General features: G+C 40.2%; 2 protein-coding genes across 8 annotated transcripts in view; both read right to left on the bottom strand.

Moving 5' to 3' along the window:
• MPPE1 (metallophosphoesterase 1) overlaps positions 1–24775 on the bottom strand; it is a 34682-nt gene that overhangs the window by 9157 nt on the left and 750 nt on the right. Inside the window, exons 1-3 of one of the 6 annotated variants that reach the window (XM_009686054.2) lie at positions 3676–3810; positions 3134–3194; positions 545–929 (exon numbers count right to left, since the gene is read on the bottom strand). In XM_009686054.2, coding sequence (XP_009684349.2) covers positions 545–819 — 275 coding nt within the window. In that variant the 5' untranslated portion in view covers positions 820–929; positions 3134–3194; positions 3676–3810. Of the gene's footprint in view, positions 1–544; positions 930–3133; positions 3195–3675; positions 3811–6160; positions 6178–20906; positions 21265–24775 lie in introns of those variants that run through there. The other 5 variants (XM_068932152.1, XM_068932151.1, XM_068932148.1 and 2 more) reach the window with 5 other exon arrangements.
• Positions 5954–14788, bottom strand: LOC104151303 (centrosomal protein of 290 kDa). 2 transcript variants are annotated; one of them, XM_009686055.2, is made up of 7 exons: positions 14529–14788; positions 13727–13866; positions 13028–13105; positions 10979–11069; positions 9871–10057; positions 8849–8946; positions 5954–6303 (listed from the first exon to the last, which is right to left on the bottom strand). In XM_009686055.2, the coding sequence occupies exons 1-7, from the start codon at positions 14559–14561 to the stop codon at positions 6175–6177; spliced, it is 756 nt and encodes a 251-aa protein (XP_009684350.1). In that variant the 5' UTR covers positions 14562–14788; the 3' UTR covers positions 5954–6174. The 2 variants fall into 2 exon arrangements, with proteins under 2 accessions (XP_009684350.1, XP_068788255.1); XM_068932154.1 differs by having other exon boundaries at positions 9883–10057; positions 14529–14761.

The following is a 24775-nucleotide window of genomic DNA, read 5'->3' as shown; positions in this document are numbered from 1 at the left end:
GTTTTCCTGTGTCATTGTTTCTTCAATAAAAGTTTATGATGATCATATCATGACAAAATTAGTACTTTCTTATCGCATTCTGCTTTTTTGTGGATTAACAGAAACAACATAGCTTTGTCCATTAGGCACAGGATTGGATTACCTTTGTTTTTAAATCTGATTTTGCCACTGATCCTTCTGCTACAAACTGCTCTGCAATTAGATATTAACCAGATGGACATCAAAGTTATCTGGCTGCTTTTTAAGGCATATTATAAATCATTGTTACACACTGCAAAAGACTGTCCTATCTGAAATGCTCAGGCATCTACATCCACACACTACCTGAACATTCAATACTGCACTGGCTAAATACAGCCCATTCCTTAACCTTTCAACAGTAGTTTATTAACTTCATCAGTCCAAATCCAGATGGGCAAGTCAGAGCCAGCAAATACACAACAATACACAACACTTACAAATACACAACACTAGTTACAACCATTAGTTACTATTAAAAGCTCTAAAAACAGGATAGCGATTATTCCACAAATTAAATCATTACCTTCTTAGTTTGTCCAGCCAATGTCCTTTGATTTCACCAAGGAGGTGAGTATCAGCTAAAATTATGGCCTTCAGGACTGAAGTAGAAGTCTCTTTGGTACTCGTGTGAGCTCCAGCTTTCACTTCTGGCCAGTGACATTGAAAAATCACCACATAATAAATTAAAAATTCACAAAATACTAACACTGAGCTTATGAAGCACATGAGTTTCATGAGGAAACATATCCTCTTCTTCAAGGAAAGAGTTCTCACAGCACTCGAGCAAGATCTCAGCATTACACTACCAGCAAAAGAGTCTTTCCCAGCGGATAAGTTCTCCTCGTTGAGCTGAAAACAGTAGGGACTAGTCAGAGGACCAAGTCGGGCTTCATATCAGTACGGAAACCCTGCAGAGGAAATATATTTTAAGGCAATGCTGGCCTTGTGAATGCTTTATTTTGTAGGAAGCTACCATGCACAGCCTACAGTGCTAGGTTTGTATCACCCTGAAAGCTGTGGAAATACATAAAACCAAACTAAAAAACAAAGCTGGTCTTCTCCTCTGGATAGCTTTAACCTACACAAGAAGGCCATGCTACTGCGCCTAGACTGGCGCTCTGTGCTACCAGGACCAAGGCAACTAGTTTAAAGTCAGCTAGGACCTGGCTGCCTGATGTTCTTGGGACTATACAGTGAAAACAAAATGAGTAGGGGTCAAAGACACAGCTCAGCTTGAACAACAGCAACAAAATGAGAGAGCTGGTGGTGTGAGGCAGAGAAAGGAATTGCACTGGGATCCACACCATCCGGGCCGCTGCAATGCCACATGCAACCACTGTCAGGCACAAGTCACGTAGCACGACTGCACCAAATCAGTACAGTTACCACCTCTAAAAAGGTTTGTTGTAAGAAACTCCAAGAACCAAAAGGAATTTACTACCCCCAAAACAAACTTCCTGGAGCTCTCCAGGAAGACAGGCCCAGGTACACGAGTAGTTAACTAAGAGTGCTTCAGTTCTAACACAGGGACCAAGAAACGTCTAAGCCTCACAGAGACAAAGAGACAGCAATACAGCTGAAGAGAGAGGCGGGGAAAAAAAGCTCATCTAAGTTGCCAAACATTTCGTATTTACAGATTTCTTTCTCCCTGGATGGCTCGTAAGCCAAACAGGGAACTTACCCACTTTTAAAATGATAATGTTATTACTTATTTTATGTCATTTCAAAGGCTGATGTAAAACAAATGCCTCTACTTTGACAAGCCGCAACTTTAACAGGGCTCTTTGACCATTTCACTTGTTTATAGGCATTTAACAGAAGCTCCTGATTTCTGGCTTAAGGAGAAGCTCTACCCACAGTTTCACATTTCTGCTTCTTCTACAGTCCTTCCTCACAGAAACACCTCCAGTGCTAAGTGCCCACAAGAAACAAGTATCCCACCTCAGAGGACAGGGATACTAGCCTTACTTTCAAGAAAAATGCCTTAAGCTTCCTGTGCAACCTCTCAGGGATTCATTCAGAAGAGTACTGCATGTCTGAAAGACCCCTTCTTTAAGCTAACCAAGTACAATGTATTAACAGGAGGAGGGAAGGATGAGCAGAAGAGCGGTAAAGACGTTACCTCACATGCTCATCAAAAAACTTTCAGAGAAACATGAGAAGAAAAGCCTTTTCTTTTCCCCTAAAGAATAGGATTGCTTTTGTGCTTACTAAGTTACAAAAGTTCTAACATAGGACTAAGTTCTGGGACATCAATAATTATTGAACACTTCTGGAAATTACAAAAAGGAAAATACGCACTATTTCTACATGCCAATAGAATGGAAAAGGCATTTCAAAATCTATTTCCTAATTTTGACAGCTTCAGCTTTTGAGTACTATTACAGTGATGAACAGCCAGTGTCCATCTGTGCTGACTAAATCTGATTATAACTGTGAACACTCATTACCTTTTAAAATGTAGGTCCTAAGTATTAGGAAAGCTGAGACAAAAATACAGAACTATACAAATTTAGTAAGTTTTTTTTCAATCCTGGTCTCAGTAGCACACACAGAGCACTGAATTGATTCACTGCCCCATGCCCCAAGCTCATCTGATTCACATCTTATGGAAAGCAAAAATTGACAGAACACGATTATCTTATTTTTCCAAGCAAAATCTCCATTTGTTAATAGCCACTTATTTTCAAATATGAGCTTCTATTAACAACACTGCAAAGTACTTATTCAGGAAAGAGAACCATTAATCTGCATCATGTAGTAATTCTAATACGCACCATTTAATGTTAGCACAGCTAATACTTCATTGCAGCAAATCAGTTCTGTCTAAACTTAGTTTTGCAGCAGAAATCCACCGGCCAGACGAAACAACTTCCTGACACAGCAGAACTACAAATAAAGCCTGATTAACTTGTTTAATATTAATCTCATCTGTATCTCAATCAACCAGTACAATAAAAATCAGCAAGATCTTGTTTGTACATCTCACAACAAGGCAAGATTAAAGCAGAAATGTCTGTTCAACATACAGCAACAAGGACAAGAGACAGGAAAACTCATAACTGTAAACACACAAATTCATAGGGCCTTATCCTGCACAAACTGTACCTACCTCAGAATTTGGAAGCAGACTTTCATAGTCATAGGCAGTCTCTTCCTCCAATAAAATGGTACTGAATTGAACAGAAAATGCCAGTAAGTCACTTAATTTGCATTAGGCATGTAAAAATGAAATAAAATCCCAGAACTCTACTACTCTTCTTATTCACCATCTACATAAAGCTTAAAGCAAATAAACTCTGTCATTTTGCTATCGATGCTTAAGCATCCTCTAGCAGCTTATTTCATTATATGATTTTTTTTTCACACATCAAATTTCTTCAAAAGCTGTCCAGACAGCTACAGAGCTGCAGCAAAAAGGCAACATTACAAATCAGTGAAAAAAATTCAGATCCTCAGAGGTTCGGTGAGCCCATCAAATGCAAAAAAAAAGGCTGCTTTTAATTAAAAAGAAAGAAACATTTCTTCCAGGCAGAGCTGCCATTTTCAGAGGTCACGAGGGGTAACCGAAACATAACCAAGCACACAGAAACCGAGCCTGTCACTTTTGCATGCGTTCCCTGTCCCAGTGCTCGTGCCGCCAGCTGCTACCACCTGGGGAGTCGTGCTGCAGCTCTGGAAGATGCTAGAGATCTCCTGCCTGCATCCTGCCTGTTTCCAGCTTCCTGATAGTGAAAGAAAAATCACCAAAAGTCAGCCAGGCAGAACGAGCTGAAAGACAACTCCTACTACTGGCTGACTGAAATCCCCAGCCGCATTGGCTGTTTTACTCTCCAGCCTGCTTCGCTCTGCCACCTGCCAGCCAACGGCCACTCACGTCCCCTCTGAACCGTTTGCTCAAGATTGTGGCGGCACACCTCTACACACCAAAGTAAAAGCAGCTCAGCTGCAGCCGAGCACACACAGCAGTAACCTCGCCGTCACGTACGGTACACGAGAACTGGAGACGCAGACAAAAGCGAGCTGTCCTCTGACGCCTCGGATTAGCGCGATGGAAGGCTCGCGCACAACGCTGCCAGGCTGCACGCGCGCTGCGGTTCGACGCCTCGCTGGTTCAGTACGTAGCTATTACAGCCCCTAGCACGACTCACTGTTCGGATTAGACTAGAATCTCTTTGCTTACCAGGGCTCAAGGATCAAAATTATCAAGACAGACTGCAAGATTTTTTGCTGCCTCTTGCTCTAAATAGACAGGAGTGGGATGACGCAAAACTGTTTTCACAAGTTTTACAAGTTCATCATGAAGGTGAGATCAAGATTCTCACCATATTAATTACCTCCAACCGCTTGAGCAGAGAACATATTTTGGAATGGAAAACTGTGATCTTCTGTAGTTTGCAAACTGCAAAATTCTGCCAGGCCCAAAAAATATTGTAGCCAGTCAGAACAGAGCCGTTCTGTATACTGAAACTAAGAGGAGGGGGAGAAATAATTTTGAACTTTTCCTTATCTACTTCTAAGAACCATTCTGCACAAACCTTTAAAAATCAGCTTGTGGATGGGAGAACTGCAGATTTATTTAATAATAAAACTGTCACACAAAGGCTAAACACGCTAGAAGTATAAATTTATGCTACAAAACTGTGATAAGAAGTGTTTAAGTGACGCGAAAGTCACTCAAAACACTCAAAAGCATTTTGATGCTTTTCTTCAGCAGCAATGTGTATTTTGCTTACTAACAAATTATTAATTTTTGCACTTATGAGACTTCAATCATATACGCTATTCTATTTTCATCTGCAGAGTTTACTGGCCACACAAACCTGCATCACTGTTCTCTCCCCCCACTCCTCCATCTCTGTTCAGAACATGCTCTACCTTTAATTTGCAAGTGAGCCAAGAATAAAGCAAGAGAAACATCATATAGACAGATCTGGTCTATACACAGATCAAGAAACGAGTGGCTCTGGAGTTTTATCTTCCCTCTCTGGACACCTCCTATGCTTTGAGGACAATTTATTTATTAACTTGCAACTACAAGAAACTGTCATAACAAACAAGGTGGGATGCCAGAGTCCTAAGTCTATCACTAATGAGCCAGTAATAAAGTTTTTATTACTCTAAAGAAACTGTGTTAGGGTAAAAATAAGCTTAGCATTTATAAACTCTTGACAGGTTGATGAAGTCAAGTTTTCACTTAATTCTCCTAAATGTAATGTCACAGAGGAGCAGATTTTCAACCTTCAAACAAATATAATTCTACGAACATATAGATTTCACAAAAATTTAACATAGCTGCACTCAAGTTCAGGCTTGTAGTTCAAATCTCACAAGTTTCTCTGCAGCCTAGACTTACAACTGGGAGCTGACTTTTACCCTTCCAAGCTCTACCTCTCTGAGGCAAAGGCTTTGCTTTTTCCATCACATTTCTACTTTGTCAGTTGTGGCTCTCAGCATTCCAGTTTCTTTTCAACACTTTAAATCCTCATTCTTCAATCAGAGAAGAGCTTCTGATGAATTCTTGTTCTGATACTGCAAGACAGCTCTGACCCATCTTTCTGAATACTTTACTTCCAGTTCTAAATCCTAAATCCTTCCTTCAGCCACAAATTTTAACTGCCCATCATGATAAAAAATCTCTAACTGGCGATTTAACTCTCCTGCTTTTATTAAATCCCTTTGAAATGGCTTATTACTATATTAATCACTATATTAATACCTTCTGTCTGTGCTATCACACTCTTGGGCTGAAATTCATACAGATTGTGGAATCTACAACCAAATCTATTTGATTTTATAGTTCGTACAGTAATGGATAAATGCAGAAATTCTTCAAATTAAAATATCAACATGTTTTCATTTTCCCCACAGAGCCCAGAATCACCTCTGCAAGGTATATATTTAAAAAGAGAGAAAGAAAAAGGGGATTTTTGAAACTTAGAAGTTAGACATGCCACTGTTTATTTTTAAACTATATAAACAAAAATCAAAGATACAATACAAAAACCTTTCAGAATAGCTTGTTATATTGAAATCATATTCCTGAACACATAACATTATCAAAAAGTGGCACTACATACACCAGATGAGGTTTCAATGCTGCAGTGAGTATGAAAAATTATGCGGAACATTTACTTGCCATTAAATTAATAGTCACAAAGGTGCTGTTAAAGGAAGTCCATAAATTGCACTTATTTGTTTCAAGCACTTCTCATACTGATTATTCAGTTTCACAGATTCCTGTACTGCATGCTTTAGATCTTCTATTTCTTCAAAAAAATCCTAAAAAAAAAAAAAACCTTTAGTTTCTTTTAAAGAATATTCCCAATAAGAGTTAGTCAACACATCAGTTGTTCCGGTGTTCATTTTTTTTAAATATACGACTAAGTTGTGCAACCACAGCTAAAGCAAGATGTGACAATCAACCATGACACTATGTAACAGTTTAAAACTTTGCATGGAAGGTGCTAGGCAAGGAAGGTATCAAGTTATTTCACACTAGTAACAGGAAAGATGAATTGAGATACAAAAGAACAAGGAAAGATTGATTTAATCAGACAGCTACAAAACGGCAGTCCAAGATGGTAAGGGGATACTGTCACAAACTCATCTGTGAAAAAACATGGCAGAAGCTAATGACACAAGAACAAAGACCAGAGACGTTATTACTTCAAAAGACATCTGGAACAAGTCAGTGAAGAATTGAAACAGAGAGATTTCCATGAGATCTGAAGCAAAATCATAGCCAAGTAAGACAGAATTCATAGTGATAGTTCTCTATACATGCTGAAGTCAGCCAGTGGTAGATCAACACGTTGCGAACTTTGAAGACCTGATGCTTATGAGATCATTTAAAAGTGACAATAAGCAAGAAGACAGATTAAGACAGTAAACTAAGCATGCCGATTATATAATATTTGACAAGCCAAGACAACACTGAAGAGTTTAAAATGGAAAAATGAATACCCTATCTAGAGCTAGAAGGATATATAACTTTTTTCAGATCTTAAACTGCTCCTAAATAGCTAGTACCTGCTTAAAATCTTAAGCACAACTTTTAATTTGATTAATGAATGTCCTATTTAAGAGTAAGATCTATTATTTACGACTATACTGTGCTACAAAATGTGATTTTCTCATTCAAAAGGATAAGATTGATGATACACTGAACTTGACAGAGCCTAAGATGGAAAACACTATCCAACAGCTTCAACTGGTTCAGATCACAGTAATTTACAATGAAGTAGAGAACGAAAAAGAACAACACATAAGGCTACGCTGCATTTAAAGAAACAGTTCAATACGAAAGTTACAAAACCCAGCCCTGTTAAACTTATTTAACGTCAGCCTATATGGATTCAGTTCCTCAGACCGACTCTTTTGTAAATATTCTATTCCAAAATACATAACTTAAAAAGTAGTTCTACCTGTGCCTAATTTAACTGGGAGATATGTTCAGCTTCATAGAAATACAGTTCAATTACTACAAATATTGACAGCCTATAGCTTAAACTATTTTCTGCTTAGCTCCTGTGACTCAAGTCTATCAGGCAGTTGATATCCCAACAACTTTTACCTTCAATTACAAAGGAAATGCAAGGACAGCGAGCAGAATGTAATCACACAAGACTTAATTTCACTAAAGTACCCATAAATCTTGGAAAGTCCTAGCTACCAAAATAACACTGTATCTATTTTTATCTTTTTATACCTGTCATCTTCTTCTGCCTAGTCGTTTGCTTTTTTTTTTTTTTAAATAAGCTGCTACATACATTTTAAATAACATATAACGATTAAGTCATTATACCTAAAAATTACACTACCTGGAAAAAGCTCACTGATAAATAGCCATAACCTCAGATTTACACGTTTCTCATCTGAAAAAATGAGCCTTTCAGCCAACAAGTGTCCCTAATTTTTAAACAAGGGAATCTAGAAGCCATCCTCATTAACTGTTCTACAAGTTTGATATTTAATAAACTATCACCATGTCTTAACGTTACCACTGTAACAACAGCCAACACAATGTTATTTAGCTCATGAGAGGAGACTGCAGAATAAAACACATTCCAAAAAAAAAAAAAAGTTAAGTATTTTTTTTGTTTAATCAAAAGAATGAATTTGCAATACTCAGTTCCTGCAAACACACACGTTTAACAATAACAAAAAAAAATTTAAATAAAGTTTACTACAGAAAATAACATCTTAGGTCAGTACATCAAACTGAGTCCTCTATAGCTAGCTAGCTAAAACTTTTCATCTTTTCTCCCTCTTCACCTGGGTAGGCAATCTACCACATGAGCTTTGTAGCACCCCCCCACCCAGAACTTGTCTTCTCCCACAAGCATAAGCGGATATGTTTAAATTCAGGAGAAAATAGTTTTCCTCTTATTGACATCCTGAAGAAGTGGTAATTCAAAAAACACTTTCAATATCTATAAAAATACCTGTTGGAAGGAATTAAGTCAGTTACAAGAAGTTACAATTTTCATATCATAACAACATGAGACAAATAATCTCTCATAAAGGCAATCAAATTGTCCAAATGTGAAAAAGCAGTACCCTCAAGAAAATCCTGCAGTTAAAAAGAAAATAATTGCATTATTCCTCTTCCTTAAGCAAGTAGTATTCTTGGACACTAATGTTTCAAGGAGTCATTCATTTCTCTTTCTTTCTTAAAATGTTAGAAATTGATATTTACTTTTATGTATTTTGCTTGACAATAGCCTATGTTCAGCCCAAAGCTAAGTTTCAGTTCAGACAAAAAAGTTAGCTTTACAAAAAGCCAACTATCATCTATTCTTAAACTTGTCCTAAAATAAATTACCTTGTCTAATCCAGCTAATTCATTTCTTAGTGCTCGCCTTTCTGCAGACAACTTTTCATTTTCTTTCTTCAGCTTTTTAATCTCCTTCAACAATAGCTCTATATTCAAATAAAAAAATACATACCTTCAACCATTACAATCAACCTCCCCCTCATATGAAGCACATTACAGCTAAAGAGCTGCCTACGTTTTGTGGTATTAGAAAATTATGGTTCATCTTTTTAAAGTACTTTTTCATACAGTGATTTATCCTTAAGAATTGGCCCAGCACACTCCCAGCCACTATGAAAGATGACATGATCTGCCAGTTGGCTATTTCCACACGAGTTCTTAGAGGTTGGCAATATTCAACTTCAAAAGTCATAAAATATGTATCACGTGGTTTGATTACCTTTTGCTGACCTACAGGAGGTTCATACAATCCATTACTGGCCTCAAATGTCCTGAAATTATCTCCATGACATGATCTGTGAAACCATTTTTTTAATGCTTTGAAGTGGAATAGGATTAGGGGGAATAACGAGAAGGAACCTTATCCTGTGGACTAATTTACACGAGAAAGAGCATGCCCAAACCAATCTTGTCTGGATTTGTCCCACAGCTTTGTATCAACGCTTTAAGGAGTGTTTTAAAGCTAAAAATAGGTTCTCCTGGGAATCAGTGTCTGAAGACCAAAGAACGGAGCAACAAACACTGTCACCAACAGATTTGTATAGATACAACTTTATAGAATAAATGATAAATTCTACAGAATACAGCCACACTCCCACTTAGGATTAGGCTCATATACTAATTTAAGAAAAACAGAAAAGCAGCAAATACTTATTTTTATCCCTAAAACAAATGCAGGATTATGAGGTGCCATTTTTACGTAACATGTTTTTAATTTCTGAAAAAATTTCAGACACTGCAGGTTGAAGTGGAAGAAACGGCCTGCAGCACACTTTTGTATCAGAAATGAAATGCATCCTCTCTGGTGGGCACGCTGGATGGAACAGCATCAGAACCAAGCGTACCATTACCTAAATACGTACTGCAACAGGATTCCTTCTTTTTATATATGTGTCTGCAAGATGTTGCTTCTCCCTCTGGGGTTTGACTTCTTTTTTCAGAAACAGCTCTAGCCTTCTTAGAAACCTTTTTACATTCCAGCTGCTCCGTTCTTTGTCTCTGCTCTCGAAGATTATGCTCTAGCTCATGAATTTTAATCTGTCAAGAAACTGGAAAATGTTTAAAATGTACAGAACAAACATAGCTCAACTGAGTATGACTGGAAACATACCCTGAATGCAAATCTAGCACTCTCAATAGCTGACTTACAACTAAATTTGTCCATAAAAGCCTGAAAGGAAGAAAAATGCAGCAAGTGAAATCTTGCATATACCAAACATGCTTTTAAGAAAAACGTTGCTGAGCACATGCACACAAGAAAGTATAAACATACATGTACAAAGACACAAAACCTTTCCTCACAATAAAGTGTGCTTTTATGGCACCAATCGCCCACTTCTGAGAAAAAGTCTGTATCATCTAATCATATTGAATATTCAGGTACAAATGAATGAAGCACAAGTTCACAAGCTCCTAGGAAGAGATTAATTACATTGGACGGCTGTACAGTATAACGCTTGATCCATGCCAAAAGAGGCAATCCTCTCTTGAAGCTTTTTCTATCCTGTCGCACCACTCCCAGCCACACAACCCCACCTTTGCTCCACAATGCCAGCCTCATTGCACAACAAGCCAACGGATCTTGCTTGCTGACAAGAAAGATTTGCCTTTTTTTTTTGTTAGTTTGCTGATGGATTTCTGAAATGAAGAGGCTCGCTATGTGTGCAGGAAAACATGAGGCTGGGGCAAAGAGAGAGGGAATATGCACAGCTAGTTGGGAAGAGGGACTGGTAGGTGAGTAGAAAGAAAAACAAGGAAAGGGGAGACACACCAGTGACAAATCACTCAAAATGAACATACTGACTCTTTACCTTTTATCCCAACGGCATGGGAAACAGGAAGAACAAAAATGCGCATGAAAAACGCGATCCAATTTTACAAACTTAAGAACCACTTTTCAGTCTACCTAAAAAATTTATGTTTGGCTATTTGATACCGCATTCTACAAATTCTACTTACAGTGAGATTTTTAATTGTTTCATTTTGCTCCTGGTTTGTTTTGATTTCTTTAATGTAACGTCTCTGCAGGTTATTATACATCTGAAGTAGTCTAAAAACAGAAGAAATGCATGAAATGCAACAAAGTATGAAAGCTAATAAACCACTACAATGAATTGTGCATCCTTTACAAAGAAGTATTACAGACATTCCACAGAGATCACGTGGACTGTAGTTGTATTGCAGAGACTTGTACAGAAATATTACATTTGGTATGAATGAAGTGTGACTGGAAACACAGGCAAGAAAGACAGAAAGAGAAAGCACCAGAAGAAACATCAGAGCAAGTCAGAAGAATGGCCTGTATTGATTGCAGTCAGTCAGGCTGAGCATCCTGTGGTTTCTGTCCAGCCCAGATGGCCACACCCTGGTGAGACTTCAGCCCAAACAACTCCTTAACGGGAGACCCTACACATTAACAACAGGAGAGTGGCAACAAGTCTGCCGCATGCCACATACACTATTCCTTTCCCTGTTAGCACAACAGGAACAGCAAAAGACCACTCCTAAAGAACGTATATTAAAAAAAAAAAAGGCGCTAAAACTAGTTTCTTGTCACCAACCAAGAACCCACGAGACACAATAAGGACTCATCAGGCAGCATCCCCAGCCCTCTGTTGCACACAAGCAATCCTGGCCAGATCACCTGAACACATCTCCTTGTTTGTGAGTATGCGAGGGTGAGAGTTTGAGCGAATGACATCTATGCAATAACACGCATGAGTGGGTAAAATCGACTAACCTACAGATTTGGTAAATTAATATTACCTTTCCTTTAGATATAATTTTGGCTCGAGTTCTGTTACACTAATTTCCTACAGCATTTCATAGCACCCAATCTACATATATCAAGACTAAAAATGAACTGATAAAAAATGAACAGACACAAGAGCTGGTGTTCACACCAGGTCAGGACTGCACGCTACAAATGGGGTAAGTGATACGAGCACACGACAGCTTTGTGAAATAACATACAAATAGATGCTAAGAACTAACTGTAAGTTAGGTTATCTACGTGCCGTTAGGTTATCTATGTGCAACCTAATACAAAGCAGCTCCAGCGCTATATTCAAAGCACTCAGATGACTTCTACATAGGCATCTAATTAGGCATTGAATGCAAAGCCCAGAGTTAGACACCCAGCCTCCTTACGTACTCTACAAAAAGAGCATGCTACGCTGTAAAACAAACCTCACTGAAAATGTGGTATTCCACAACCAGATAAAGGACACACTAAAGAGAGGGTGCCTGAATCAACAGCAAGAGGGAATGCCTCTGTCTATGTGGAGTCCACAGCCCAGAACTCATCTTCTGGATAGAAAGTTGCCTTTGAAAGAATGGAGCATTATATTTATTTTTAAATCAAGCCACAGAAGGATGGACCAATATTTTATATAGCTGCCTAGTCTTAAAATGTTTTAATGTGCATTTTATTAAAATAAAAATGTACCTTTTGCATCAAAACCAGTTAGAAGAGTTTGTTTTTAGCATTAATTGGCAAACTACAATATGTAGTGGCTTCCAAAAATCAATTAGTCTAAACAGGTAGAATCACTTGTGTGGCTTACTTTCAAAACAGTACTACCCTATAAATTATGTAAATATATATATACAGAGATTTATGATTTAAACATGTATATATCTAGGCATCTATAATTTTTGTTGTAGAGATTTTTAATCTAAAATTGTATTCTTTCCCTTCTTCTTCCTCAAGAACTTCCTTAGCTCATTCAATTTTCCTCAATGAAAGATTTATCAGAAATTCACTTTGGTTTTTGTTTAGGGTTATTTTCCAGTTTAAGATGAAGTATTTCCTTTCAAAATTTAAATAAAATGATTTTCCATTCTGTAACGTGACAAGAGCATTCTAAACTCTTTCAAAGGCTGAAAGCAACTTCCACAACAGAGTTAACAAAAATTCAACTGATTTATCACAAACAGCATCTCTACCCAACAGAGGTGTGAACATGCTTCATTACTTCTACAAAGAAGCAGTTTCCTAGGACTCACCTGACACTTTCACTCTCTAGACCGAGATCCTTCTGTCCGCTCTTATGCCATAAGAGGGGTTCTGTTTGAACTTGAACACTTAATCGAAATAAACATAGTTTAATGAAAATAGATTTCACAATTTTAATTGTAATCATATAAAATAACTAAAAAAGCCTAAATTACTTTTCACTTTGATTTTACAACAGAAGTTTCCATATAGAATGATAAACGCACCAAAACTTAAACTTGGAAATTTTGCAAACATGTATTTGAATCTGGTCAGGACACCTTTCAAAACACTAGAACTATAATTTTTCAGGTCCTCAAGGTCACAGCTTCCAAATCTTTCAAACAGTATTGATGCGATTGAACTACCTTATCATTGTTCCTTACCACAATAATCTAAAACTCTTTATAGTTAGACAGAGATGGCAAATTGGCGAAGCAGATACTTTGGCGAAGTATCCCTTATAGATATTAAAACTGCTTGTTTTACTATAATAGTGAATTTTACCCAAAGTGCCCCAGTCCTGCTTTGTTCCTTTACAGCAATGCCTCCAGTATCACTCATCCCATCATCCTGTCCATAGACAGCCATTCAAAACATGCAGAGCAGATAAGGCCTAATTCATCTGAAGAACAATAACAAAGTACAAGGGCTGAAGTACTGCACTTCTTTTGCTACAAAAAAAATCTCAGTTTGACAGTAATTCTTACTCTCTGCTTGTGACATAGCCGTGTATTAACTGCTGCATACGCAGTTTCTCTTGGAACTGAGCCAGATTCTTTTCTAGCTCTTTATTTTTAATACGTAGTTTTTTCAACTTCTTGAGTAACTGTTCGTTTTCATCACTGAGCTGAAAAGCAAGAGAATAAAAAAAAGGAACATTTTCTGATCAAGTATTAATGGGACTGTTAACGTTTCAAAACAAAATTTCCTCACACAAAAATCACTACATTTACCTTGCACTTTATATATGTATAAAGCAAAACGACAGAAAAAGTAACTGGCTTTATTTTTATCTTAGTCCAACTGAAACTGAAAAATTAATCTATAGCCAGATTAGCAGAGTTACTTGCACATACATTTGCTGAACCTAGCTCAGTAGTATATAGTCAGGTCTATCACTTCATCTGTGAGCCATATGCAACTAACTATCGTTCACTAAGCTACAGGGTTAATACCTAAATTTAGCATGCATTTCAAATATGCAAAATTGATGCTGTCAACTGACGCGCTGTCAACTGCAGGAAGAACAGTGACGCAAAACGGGATAGACTGCTTTAAGCGTTACGGTCGTCCCTAAAGGCAAAGCGGGCAGCGCCAGGCCGAGGGCCGCCCTGCAGGTATTCCCGGTGCTTTCTGCCAGGCCGCAGCGGGGAGGAAGGGCCTTCCGCGGGGCTCTTAATTGCTGGGGCGGGCAGACCCCGAGGCGGGGGCGAAGGGCACGGCCTGCCCGCCCCAGACGGACGGACGGGAGCGAGGGAGGGCTCCGTCGCCGCCCGGGGGCCCACTCACTTGGAGGCACCTGTGCACCGAGGGCAGCGCCATGGGCCCGGGAGCGCCGCCAAAGGCGGGACGCCCCGGGAGGGAGCGCCGCCAGGAAAGGGACGAGGTCTCGGACCTCCAGGGCCGCTGAGGGGGCGGGGGCGGCACCGGGCCCCTCCGCCACCGCCCTCCTTCAGACGCCACCGCCGCCGCGGGGAGCCCGCGCTATGGAAGGCCCCCACGTAGCTGCCCCAACACTGCCTGCACCGCCGCTCTCGGGCAGGCGCCTCGGCTACCTAAACCCGACGCGCACAGGCCGCCAACAGCGTGAAACGTCACAGACAAGCGCCCGCACCCTCTCAGGGCCCCGGGCGCCCCCGTTGCTAGGGAAACGGCCGGCCGGCCCGGCCCAGCCCGGCCGGGTCTCCTCTGGCCCTTCCTCCCCGCCCGCCCGGGCCGCGTACGGAGTCGGCAGCGGCTTCACCCCTCCTGCCCGGAGAACGGCTCACCCGGGCTCTGCCGGGGCATTTCGTACCGGGCCTGCACCGGATCGTGACAGCAGGACCGGCCCCAGGTGCTCTGAAATGAGATGTACTGTAGCTGGGAGCTACAGCCTCTGGAGCTGGCATGAAAACACCCAATCCCTGCTCATGCTTTTAAAACAAATCTCATTAGTTTTATTTACAATTTTATTTGCCACAACTAACAGATAGCGAGCGTGCAGGATTGCAAATACTGCCAGTTACTGATATACATGGACACATAGGTACATCCACACACAAAATTATACCCCTATAAAAACACATTCTGCATCTCCCACCCATCACAACAAATGCCACTGTACAGACTTGCCAAGTAATATCGCCAGTGCAGGAGGTAACGCCACGCCTCGTAATGTTGTCACCCAGTGTGTTATTTGTATCCTTGGTGGTTTTGGATCTTGATGTTATTGGTGTTTTGGTATTTATGTTTTGTATTTGGCATGTGTGCGTGGCAGACCAGGCAGGAGGGAACAGCATGAGCAGGATGAAAGCAAGCCACTCCGAGGATGGACAGACCTTACACGCACACCCCAACAGGAGGCACTCACCAAACACAGCAGGATTCACCCGTCACAGCAAGACTGACTCAAGGCAGTGATTAACTGCCTGCTGGTCTGAGTAGCCCTTCTTATTGACGGTCTTTTCTAATTCTCTTAACAATCTAACTCCTTCACAGTCTCACTCAGTCTCTTTTGTTCTCTTTGTATAGAATGTTGCCTCTCTTGTTGCTCTTGGCCCATCACATGTAGTCATCTTTTTTGGTGTAAAATGTTACCAGATCCCACCTGCCTCTCCCTCTTGACTGCGTGGCCTACCTGATCACAAGGCCTGGCAGTTTCTGCACAGAACCATTCAGCTGCGGGCTGAGATGGGGAGATGACAGCAGCTCACTACTGCCCACTATGGGCCTACAACTGACCTAAAACACGCTGAAAGGCTGGTCACACCGGCTGGACATGAGGCTGCAACTGGGAACTGTGAATGTTAGGAGGAAAAGCCAGGTGGCCCACACCCCTAGCCGCAGGGTGCTATCCCAGCCTCTCTCCTCCTCCACAATCCCGGATCAACCCAGCACCGAGCCAATCCCTTGCACTGGGCTCAGGGGTCATTGTGCTGAGCTGCAGATACACAAGAGTCACGCATGAGCCGTGGGCCAGGTAGCAAGCTAGGCGTGCACAGCAGGGAACGACATGCCCATGCTGTAACCGCTGCCAGGCCTCTACCTGTGAGGATTTCTTTATTATTTCCATTAATCCAAAAGCAGTCATAGAGGACTATTAATCACTGCAGCCCATGACAAATCACCTTGTCCCAAAATGTTGTGGCAACAAAATTGCTACTTCAGTCAGAAACTACCATTGAATAAATTAGAAGCTAAAAGATCAGTACTATGAAAACTGCAAAGATATCTCTTGATAAAAACAAAGAAAGCAACTGGCTACAATAAAAGAGAAAGATTGTGGGAGTATAATAGATCACTAGCTGAATAAAAGTCAGCAGAGCAATGGTGCTGCAGAAAAAGGCAAATCCCATTTTTAGGAGGATTAGCAGTATCATGAGGGGTAATTACTCAGCTCTGTTCAGTGCTATCCAGCACAAACAAGATCTCAGGTAGGGTCCTGAGAAGAGACCATAAAACAAGAATAAAAGCAACATGAGATATAAAACACAGCATATCAGGAAAGGCTGAAAGGACTGGGTTTGTTTAGCCTAGAAAATAGAAACTGCCAAGAAACATGTTATCTGTCTTCATCTTTGGTTGTTGTAAAGCACGGCAATAATTGTTCCCTATGTCCTCTAGAGGATGGATGAACAGAAATAAAGTTACTTTGCAACACAGATGATGTAGGTTGGATGACAGGGAAGATTTCCTTAATATCAAGGCAGAAAAATATGTGGTGCTTTTCTTTCACTAGATGTTTTAACAAACTAAGAAACAATCTATCAGACATGGTTTTGGATACTGGCATGTCTAATACACACGGCATACTGGCATACAGCAAGTAGACAAAAACATCACCTTAAAGCCTCTTTTAGCAGAACATTTCTACAATTCTGCATCATTAACTAAATAATACAGTAGTTCAGTTATTTAAAAGAGAGCATGCATCCATAATTCTGATACCTTGCGAAACTGTTTTTAAAGTGACTATTTTTAAAAGAACGTTTCAAGTGACAAAGGAAAGCCTTACTACACAGCCGTGTGGTGCAGAAAGATCAACAGGGTAGAATCCAGCATATCCAACATATTAGTTTCTTATTATAGACAGTATGAGTAGAAAAAACATTTTTTCCTCAAAATTGGGAATATCCTGAGTGTTCATAATTGATTAACAACACAGAAGACAAGGCAACTGGAATATCAAAGAATAATATTTATTAAAGAACCTGCAAGGCTTGCTAGGACGTACGTTTCTATGGTACCTGCATGTTTGGTTTTTTTTGTTTAATACTATGGGTGGAGCAGTAAAACAATAAGAGGAGGAAGCAGAGGTAGATTAATCCAAGGCTTCCACAGAAGCTAGAACTGGCACAGAAAGGAAGGGGCAGCACTGGGCAAGAACTCGGAGAGAACAACCTAGAAAGGTTAGAAGTAGCCGAGAAAATGAATCCAAGATATGTCCTGGGCCATTCTGAGATGTGAAGTCTGCAGACTCCTTTTCTCGTGCCCTTCTACAAATTCAATAACTCATTCCGGGTGCACTGCCTATTTCTTGCCTACCCAAGAGCTGACAACAATGCAGCAGCTATGCACAATTTTTTTTTTTAGAGGCAAACATTTTCAGAACTTGAAAACATTACCAGTATAACATCTCTGTTCTACGAGATGAAAAATCAATACATAGAAAATAGGCCAACAACAGAGCTAAAAGGGAAACCAGAATTACTGATTTCTGTCGTGGAGACCGAGCTGCATGTCCTGCCTCTGTCCTGCTTCTCTGTAGCTGGCATGGGAATTGAACACAGTTGGAGGAAGAAGACAACAGCCAGGTTTTTGAAACATGCAGCTAGACCTATAAGGATTTTGTGTAAGATTCACATTTGATTAAACAAGCACTGATCCAAATGACCTTAAAAACCCACCTGTATCTTTAAACTCTCACAAAAAGCTACAGCTGTAGCTACTGTAGGTTTTATCATATGCAGTATAATCAAACAAAAGTGGCCATTGATTTTGGGTAGCTCCACTTCAAAATTAGCATCCATTCTTCTAAATTAAAGCTACTTGATAGATCTGCAAAAATGGCCCAAGCCTAGGAAATACTGGGCATTAAATGTTGAGGCATCCAAAATTAAAAGGTGATGTTAGCTTGCATGTACATACAAACCACAGAAAGACTTTCACGTACTTAATTAGCAAACATTCATTTTCTAGAGATGTTAACAATGCATGATGTTTTTAAAAACTTGTCTGTGCCAGTAAATATATGAAATGCCACCACGATATTTACTTCCCACTGTAAACAATTATAACAGAAGCATTTTCCTACACTATTATTCAGTTGTTCTGTGAACTTATTTTTTTTTCTTGCATTTTTGTTTCTAGTTCAGCTTGGTAAGAACAGAGACACATTTCATGCAGGCATACGTGAAAATGTCATTGATTCCAGTGGTGCTGAGTCTGCTACTTATTGCCAAAGAGCAGGAATATGACCCATAGCACTTTTTTCAGCTATGTGTGCACCAAAATCATTGATTCAATTTGTCAGAAAAGCTCTGCGCACAGGATTACTTGATGCAACCCTATAATAACTCCAAGCATAGCTTTTTTTCCCATGCAGATTAAAGGGCAGTGTGTGTCCTTTTAACCCTCAGACAGACTTACTATCTTCATGAGATTTTCCAGGAATTAAGTTCTCCAACGAAAATGTACACGCCTTTGTAACAACACACAAAAATTTCATCTGCCCCACTAATCTCACTTTTATCTTATCTACCAGCTGTGCCAATAATGACTCCCGAGTCTCGTTCAGCGTGGAAGGTGGCAACGCTCACGTAGACCTCCTGCCTGTTACGTTCTTCGGCACAATCAAGGCTATCAGTCTCACAGCCAAATACTAGCTGAAAATCAAGGAACAATCTCAAGCAAAATGGCCAATACAGGGGAAGAAAGTATCTTTCTTCTTGTTTTGAGCTTAGATCAGAAAGTAATAATCCACAGTTTGTATTCAAGAATCTTCCGCTGAATAGAGAGCAATAGTCTATTTTTCCTGAGCCTTGGCACAACTACGTGGGAGAGCTAAATACAAAAGTTCAAAATTCAGTTCAAAAGTTGAGCACGCTTCCAGTATATTAGGAGGAAATGCATAAAGATCTTGGAATTAGGATGACTATTTGCAGAATTAGAAATAATCTTTTCTCATAACACAAAAGAAAAAAACAAAATCAATTTAATCATAAAGCTGAGAAATCAACCGGGATAATACTTTTTAAACAAAGTTAGACTACAGATTTCGTTGCCACAGTATCGTGACAGAAGTTCTCTATTACCTATAGTGATAGAAAGATCAGACCATAATACTAGTTTGTTTGGGATTTGGGGTTTCTTTTCTTTCTTTTAGTATTTTCAGTGAATAATGTTCAAAAATAACATTGGCATGCATGTGGCAGACACTGTCTGCCACTTCTGCCTTCAATGGCAGGGAAAAAGTCTTTTACCACATCTTATTCTAGACCCACAGATATGGCCTAGGCCTAGGAAAAACAACAACAGTTTGGGACTGTATTACTTTGTCCACAGAGCGCTCTCTGGAGAAGAAAAACATCTTTCAACGGAGAATCAAAGGCAATTACACCCCAGGAAAGCTATCTCAGCCATAGCTCATTCTTAGGTTTCACTAGTAACAATAATAATATTTAGCTCTCAGCATTCTTCATCTGTATATGCTATACTTCTCAATGTAGCAGTTGTGCTTGGCATTAATAGTTCTCCTCCAGAAAACACTGAAGGATATCACTTTATAATTAGATCTGCCCGTTAGATCTTGAAGCCAGTATCCTGATTTCTACGTTAACAAGCTCCTGGATCTGATCTGAAGGCAAAATTCTGCACCAAATGTTTGAGATTATCTTTTGGTTCGTTTGTGGCAAAAGGGAGAATATGGAGGGCACTTGTCGAGCAGCAGACCCTGGGGCCTTCCAGATGCAGAGGAGAAAGGTGGTCAGAGTATGGCCATGAATGACAGGAAGTCAACACAGGAAATAACTAATGCAGCAGTCAGAACGGTGCAGACTGGAGACATATTAATGAGCGTTATGAAAAATGGTGCCAGGGCTATGAATTCCTATTTGTTTCTGATCAAGTAGAACCAAAAATGGGATTCAGCTGGGATCAGTACAGTTCTTCTAGGGATTCTAGCACAGAAAGAGAGTCTCCTTACTATTTACCTTCCTTTCTTGTACACCTAAACAATAAACTAAAAATCTGGACCGAATATCTTATTTATCAGCTATAAAATCTATCATCACAATGTAACCATTACACTAAACTTAATATTGTGGTAGTTCACACAAACAAAAAGCTTGTCTTCTGGGTTACCTCTTAAAGGCAGACTCAAACTTCATTCTTCATGAGATACTGACAGAAGCTCCAGAGAAAAGGGCTAGAAACAGTAACCAGCAATTTTGTATGACTAATCCAATATAATCCTATGCTGTGTAAAAAGACCATCTGCATGGAATCACAGTGAAGTGCTTTAATAACAGTGCAGCAAGTTATTGGCTGTCATGCTGAGGAAATGCCCCTTTGCACTGCCAAGCTAATAATTCCAGAATGCTAGTTCCCTTTTTTCCTCCCTGTTTTTATTAAAACTGTTAGTCACTTGCTCTCACATTTAATCTCCTGTTAAGAAATCATCCATCAAACCTGTAAAGTGACAAGGACTCATATTTGGAGACATCTGTGGATTCCACGTTGACGGCTGGCTAGCTATAGGTGGCCACCTTCCCTATAAAAAATCACAACAGATTTTATTACATCACTGCAGTGTGCAATTACTGCCAAAGAAGAGTATGGCAAACTGTTGGCTGAAGCCTAATTAAACCAATTTCAGTTGCAGTAGCTTCCCCTCTGAGTGACCCTGCTTTTGTACTGCAGCCTGAGTAGACTAGGAAAGTGATCTCCACAGGGCGCTGATAAACGCTGTGCAACAGCTTAAAGCAGGAAATGCGGAAGAAAACCACATCCAGCTGAATGGCACGTATGTCAATAAGGGCTTCCCACCCTGTGAAAGAAAGAAATCCATGAGTATGCTCTTTTCCACTTAGGTTAGACATAACACATTTTCATTGTTAAGTATTCTTTCTCTAAAAGGAGGAAGTCTGACCTCTACAAGAAACCGGTCTAAGCTCAGGAGCAGTCAGACAAACCAAGCACCCAATACACAGTCGCATTTCAGGTTCAACCACGATGAGTCTATTTCCAGTAGACAAGATTAAATGCGTGGCGTATGTGTAGGTTATGAAAAGCATGTGAGAGGAACTTGCTAGCATTTAGGGGTTATGAAAGATCAGAGGTTATGAAAGATCTTAGCAGTTATAAAAGATGAGGTAAGAATCTGACCCAGCAAGGTAGAGAGCAGCCTCAGCGTACTCAGAAGTAAACGGAAGTTCAAAAGCACCCTGCAGCTCACAGCTGCAAATTCATAGCGACTTGTGGGTCTAGTCACTGATTTTCTAAGTCTTTGTTCTTGGCTTTTTAGTTCTGGTTTAAGTCACAAAATAATAGCAATAGCCAGAAAGCATCTGTAAAACCTCAGGGTTCACTCAGCTGATATTTTACCCTCTGAAGTTCAGCTTTAGGTGATCCTTTTACTAATATCCCACTACCAGAATGAAGAGAAGGTTGGGGAAATTTTACAAAGCCAGATGGCGTCGCTCCTTTTCCAAGTGCCACTAAAACATCGCTTAAGGAGAGGACATATTCCTGGAGCTCAGAAAAATATTTAGAATATTTAGCACTTTCTCCCTTGTGCAACAAAATTTCACCATGTGTCAGGTCCCCAGGGCACCCTCAATTCTCATGGTCCCTGCCCATCCCAGCCTCCCCCAACTCCAGCCCCAGGCCCCCATTTCAGCCCAGCCTGAGGCTGTCTGTCCCTGCCCCACGACACGTCAGCAGTTTTGGCTCCAACCCCACCATGGGCCCTCCCAACCCACAGGCATCTGCCTGTCCCATCCCGTCCCCATGGCCCTGCCCTGCCATCGAACCCTGGCCCATGGTTTGACTTCCTGGCTTGACCTCAGACCTGCGTCATCACCATGTACTTGCCTGGACTTTCAGTTGGACCCAGCCGTCACCTCCAGGCCTGCCCTGCTCCCTCGTGGGGCCCAGCGGAGATGGGCCCTGGCTGGCGAGGGCCTGCCCTACCATGCCAGCCGTATGGACAGCCCTCGCTGTGCTCTGACGCTACAACTACCCCCAGTGAGGCTATTTCTGCATCCCACCTACTACGCTATCATTTACACTGCCCTGTCTGTAACAGCACAAGTTAAACAGACATTTCAAATGCCCCTATGGCAGCATAATCACAACAAGCCGGATATCGTGGCAGACCTAGGACACCAGACGCCTGGCATCAGAATATCTGCACGTTTGCAGCAGAAGGGACCCAAGGATCCCCTGTATCACTTTGCTGTTGGCCACCAATGCAACTACTCTCAACAACTCAGCTCTCTTCTTTCCAAAACACACATACACACAAATTGCAGAAAACAGATAGCTTTATCATGGTTTCAGTTGCTTCTAAAAATGTAAAGCCATACCTGGCAGCAGATGTGCTTATTTACCAAAGTTTAAGCCTTTTTTTACTACACCTAACTGGTAAATTTGCTTACCAGTCTACCTCAGCATAGAAACTCTCCAGGCAAGGTTCGAAGCCACGTCAAGCTATGCTGAGCACAGCATCACTAACAGGCACAAATCTCTACAGTGTGGAGTAACTGAGATTAAGGAAGAAGCCAGAGAAATTCTATACTATTCCAAATTATATTACACGTTTATAGGTTTGTTTGACTTAATGGAATTAATCTTACATGAGGACAAAACAGATATGAGGTCCAAGGAGACAAGACAAACCTAGAAGCAGAAGCGATCAGTTAGCAGAAGGACTGATAAATGTTTGGTGATGGTTACTTCAAGCAAACTTTGATGATTTCATACTTGAAGCAAGCTTTTAAATTTAGGGTATTAGTTAATTTAGTTTCCCAGAGTATTACTGTTTTTTCCCTCATTCAAAATGGGAACCATAAAATGCTTTACTAAGTAGACCAATAGGCTTGCTGTCTTTGCGGTATCCATGGCCACAGTATAGTTTTGAAACTTAAAGAATTAACTTAATTTACCACACAACAATCCATGGAGGTTTCAGTGCTGATTTTAGAAGCAAAAGGACCACGTGTTTTATTTCAAAAAAAAAAAAAGAAATCAAACTGTTATTTGTATGAACTACAGATGGCAGGAGCGTTATATCCCTCTCATCCTAAAATCATCTTTGTCATACAAGATAAAAATAAACAACCAAACAAAAGAAAATAATAATCTTGAGTTACAGTCTCTTTGCTTAGGTATTTTGCCAAAGAATAGAATATTCAAACAAATTAAATTTAGTCTAGCCCCTAGAAAATTCACAATTGATTTTTATTCGTATCCACGGATAACTGTTGTAGTTATGTAGTTTTCTTCATGCAAATACCATCACTACTTAAACATTTCTATGCTAGCTAATCTAATAGATTCTGAAAGGTCATTGAAAATGAAACCTTTGACCACAAAGCAGGTGCAGAAAGACAACAAAAAGTTTCATACACTCAATGTATTTAAGGCCTTTTTGAAAAAGCTAAGCTGATGGTTTCTTTTTTGTCCTCACTCAGTCCTTGGACTCTCTTTTGTTCAATCTAAGACTAAGTATGCATCAAAATAAATCATTTGGGAAAGCCTTATTTTGGCTGATAAAGCTTCGAACATTGTCACTTGGTACTGTAATAACTGGTTACTGTATTATACAAGTATGTGTTCATATGCACAGGCCACTGTTTTCTATATGGCGGAGTGAGAATTGCTCAACTGTCTGTCATTAGTCTTCTGCTCTTTTGGCTGCAATATATTATACTTTAGCTTAAATGGTTGCCGGAGCAGCAGGATCTTAATTCTCACCTTCTCGTCTTTGACGAATCCAAAATGACATACAACTGCAAAAAATCTAAATAGCCATACTCAAATTTTTAATACTTTAATAGCAGCAATAGCAATACTCGAATTCCCAAACACTGACAAAAAGCTCAGATCAAAAAACTGTTGAACTGTGTCCTTCTTATTCTTTCTATTCCCATCGCTACTTTCCCCGTACTTTTTATTCTTAAGCAAGATGGATAACGCTACCGCCCTATGCAGCCTAAACGTGACCTTTTTACCAAAGCTCCTGTAACACTGATGGTCCGTCTCCCCCTTTTCAGGATCTGTCCTTTGTCTCTGACTTACAGGCAAGTTTTAGCCGTCCTCATTAAGGATTATATACTGTATCTCTTACACAATAGTCAGACCATATAGGCAGCACAGACAGCTGCCTAGTGCAGCAAAACGTGGAGGGAGCGTTGACTGTGCGCAATACATACATTCTCCAGTTTGCCTAGGGCAGCAAAAACCCTCAGAGAGGGGCCTGCCAGACCTCACTGAGCTCATTTAAAATAAAACACAGTAGCAGCACGCCCGCCGGGAAACGTACGTCGGGTAAAAAC

This window comes from Struthio camelus, chromosome 2, assembly GCF_040807025.1.
Source record: "Struthio camelus isolate bStrCam1 chromosome 2, bStrCam1.hap1, whole genome shotgun sequence".
Taxonomy (NCBI): domain Eukaryota; kingdom Metazoa; phylum Chordata; class Aves; order Struthioniformes; family Struthionidae; genus Struthio; species Struthio camelus.
The sequence above is the reverse complement of the archived record's forward strand: the minus strand, read 5'-3'. Positions and strand labels throughout refer to the sequence as shown.